The sequence below is a fragment of the Morone saxatilis genome, unplaced genomic scaffold (genome assembly GCF_004916995.1).
Source record: "Morone saxatilis isolate NCDOM2014 unplaced genomic scaffold, NCSU_SB_2.0 Contig4, whole genome shotgun sequence".
Lineage (NCBI taxonomy): Eukaryota > Metazoa > Chordata > Actinopteri > Moronidae > Morone > Morone saxatilis.
This window is the reverse complement of record NW_023339984.1, coordinates 13,362,429-13,365,706: the sequence shown is the minus strand read 5'-3', so window position 1 is coordinate 13,365,706 and position 3,278 is coordinate 13,362,429. Positions and strand designations below refer to the sequence as shown.

Below are 3,278 nucleotides of genomic sequence, written 5' to 3'. Positions count from 1 at the left end.
GGCAACTGATAATTAGCACAAAACAGTTGAGGCTGATGTGATTGGTGGGATGTCATTAATTTTGCAGGTATCTGGTCATAAAGTATAAACATTGAAAATGTTGACCTGATGATGATGCTAGATGAAAATTATTATTGAATTATCATATAATACAATGCTTAAATGAATAATTGTAATGCAATGCAATTTGTCTGTCACTATATGTCAAATTAAACAAGTTCCAAATTAAATGTATTTGTATTTATTTATTTATTCATTTACATATATACACATTTGTAGCTATTCATTTGTATATTTATTTATTTATTTATTTGCATATTTATATAGTTTAATTTTGTTATATACACTTTCATTTATCATCTTGTTGCATCAAAACAAATAAATGTGTCAGCTTCATCCATTAAAAGTTAGTGGGCAGGTAAATCCTCTAATTGGTTGATCGTACCGTGAGTTTGGACTGTGATGGAGGGACTCCAGATTCACTCCTGAAGTCGGGGCCTGTGTGGAATAACGACATAACAATTTGTGCTTTTCTTGGTTTCACAAAAAAACCTCTTCATCGTAGATTCTCCCCCTTTATACCTCCCTGCAGCTGTATTTCCCTTTCTCTACTCTAATCAATTGTCAGCGAGAGAGAATATTGTTCATCAGATGACCAAAGTCTCAACTCCAACTACTGCTGCTCTATGCTGCCATCTAGTGGTTGCTGGATTATAGTGCAATGCTACATGACAGCCTGGGGCCTGGATGCATAAATGATATTTACGCACAAAATCCACGCTCACACCTTTTTCCCTCAGATACAATGGTGTGAATGGTGTGTGGAGAAAATGTGCGCACCTCCCACATAATTCAGACGAGGTCTCTTTTTCAGTTTTAAAGACTTGACTGTGGATGAAATGATCACGTGGATATGAGATTTAAATTGAGAGATGGTTGTTATTTTGTAGTCTACAAAGTGTACTGTAAAATGTTACCCAGAGGCACATTAATAATGAAATAATAATAATTTTATAACATATTTTATTAATATATATTATAATTATTATATTTTATTTATATTATATTTATGAGTGAATTAATTGTATCATTATTTTTTTATTTACATTTGCCTTTCCCTGTTAATATTTTAGTTTGATGCTGATGAACTGTTTCAATATTCAGTATGAGCTGTATAGATTAATTATTGATCATCCTACTGATGTTCAACAATAATTATTTAAATATTACCGCAAAGGTTATTAGGTGGTTTTAATAGCCACAGCTGTGTGTAATGGTGGTAAACAGCTGTTCTGATACCTCGCTAAATGTGACACAATCACTTATTTTCTTCTTTGTTGTTCCTTTCATTGACAATTGAGGGGGCACAAGTATCAATATACAAAGGGTTGTTTCATTTCCACTACGATTGAGATTTGTAAACAGAATCAGGAGTTCGTGCGGTATTAAAAATCTGAAGAAAAGAAGTATGTATGAAGTGAAGTATGCATATTTCTGCCTTAGTGCTTATGTAAGGACAGAGCATGTGTGCGTGTGTCTGTAAGATACAGAGAAGAAAGAAAGAGAAAACAAAAAGTGAAAGTTAACTTTATTTCGGATTTTTAATACTTGATTAATATTTTAAAGCTGACAGCTGACAAACACAGCAACAGTCTACTCAGACTGACATTTAAACACGATTGATTTATTTATGCTGTTAAAAATGCACTAATCAACAGATCAAACTGACACTCAGTGGTTTGCTTGTGAAACAGGAATAAGTGACTAAAGTTTGAAGCACAAGAAGCACAACCTATTACATATGAATAAACATGATCATTCAATGGTTAAAGATGCAAGATATATGACTTATTAATGACAAATTCTGTCCCCTTCTCCAAGAGTCATTGTAGGTTTTAACTTTGGCTGTGAGAGTTAGTGACTCAGACAGACTGTTTCCTGTCTCTGCTCAGTCAACTGTATCATATGCCATCTCTCACTAGTCTCAGGACACCAAAAAAAGCTCTTAACGTCGCATCTTTTGCAATACCAGCCAATCTAAGCCCGAGATTCTTAAATGCATTAACCCTAGCCTGCACTCTAACCTCTATCGCTGACAAGTTTCCTGATGGCTGTCTAATGAGCTCCACTTCGTCCTGTATTTCCTCCTCCACTGCTTGAAGCATCTCATTGTTGTAGCAGCTTCCATTGTTTTTTTTCACCATCTTGTCTATAGACTTAAGTAGCTCCTCCACCTGGAACTGGTTGCTCCTGTATTCATCCTTTGGGTTTTTGTTCCAGTATTTATTATCAATTACGAAGCACCTCCCACCACATTTCTCCACCAGACCTCTCACAAACTTATTCTGACTGACAAAATTCTGTATTGTCTGTCCTTCAGGGAGCTGGTCACCATGAGTGAAGACAACTGTTGCATATTTGAAGACTTCTTCAGAAAAGTATTGGATTATTTTGGTGATGACAGCCTGCTCCTGCTCTATGAATTTCTCCACTTTAAGCACAATGAGAAAAGCATGAGGCCCAGGAGTGCACTCTATGATACACCTCACTATCTCACGCTTCAGCTCCTCCTCAGATCTATCTGTGTCAAAGAAACCAGGAGTGTCGATCAAAGTGATCTCTCTTCCATTGACAGATTTGGTTTCTGCTTGACATTTTTTTGTTTCAGAGTTGAGAGTTTGGCCCGGAACAAACAAATCCTCTCCAAATATGGTGTTAGCCAGGCTGCTTTTCCCAACTCCAGTTTTTCCCAAGATGGCGATTCTTCTGTTTGACACTGCAAGAGAACAATTTCCATCAATAATACTGCAGTTTGTACTAATAAAATATCTTTGAGAGAATGATGAATGGAAGAATAATCTATTGTGGAACACTGATGATCAGAGAGTCCTTGTGTATCTGACAACAATTCAGATTCGATAGGCCTACTTACATTTACCTAACTGGTGATTAAATGTAAATGTAGACTGAAATAATGTCGAAAGACTAATACATTTAGCACACTTGGCAACAACCAAGTTTACGACCTGCCAACGACAATGATTGTAATTTTTTTCGGGTGACTAAAATTAAAAGCTGCTAACTAAATGTTGTATCCACTTTTCATTGTTAATGAGGAAGAGAGAGGAGAATTGACTGATCTGTTCCATTGACAGTATATACCCATAAAATGAGTTGAGTCCTAATTTTCAAAACAGAGTCATTCACCGGTGCAACCTTTGTGACATTCACTCTTTTCACTCTTGTATGGAGCAAAATATTCACAGTGTCGAGGTCTG

General features: G+C 36.0%; 1 protein-coding gene across 1 annotated transcript in view; it reads right to left on the bottom strand.

Moving 5' to 3' along the window:
• Positions 1-1,600: 1,600 nt before the first annotated feature.
• LOC118338474 (GTPase IMAP family member 7-like) overlaps positions 1,601-3,278 on the bottom strand; it is a 2,904-nt gene continuing 1,226 nt past the window's right edge. Inside the window, exon 2 of the mRNA XM_035675773.1 lies at positions 1,601-2,872. Within this exon, the coding sequence (XP_035531666.1) occupies positions 1,962-2,872 (911 nt within the window). The 3' untranslated portion in view covers positions 1,601-1,961. The remainder of the gene's footprint in view (positions 2,873-3,278) is intronic.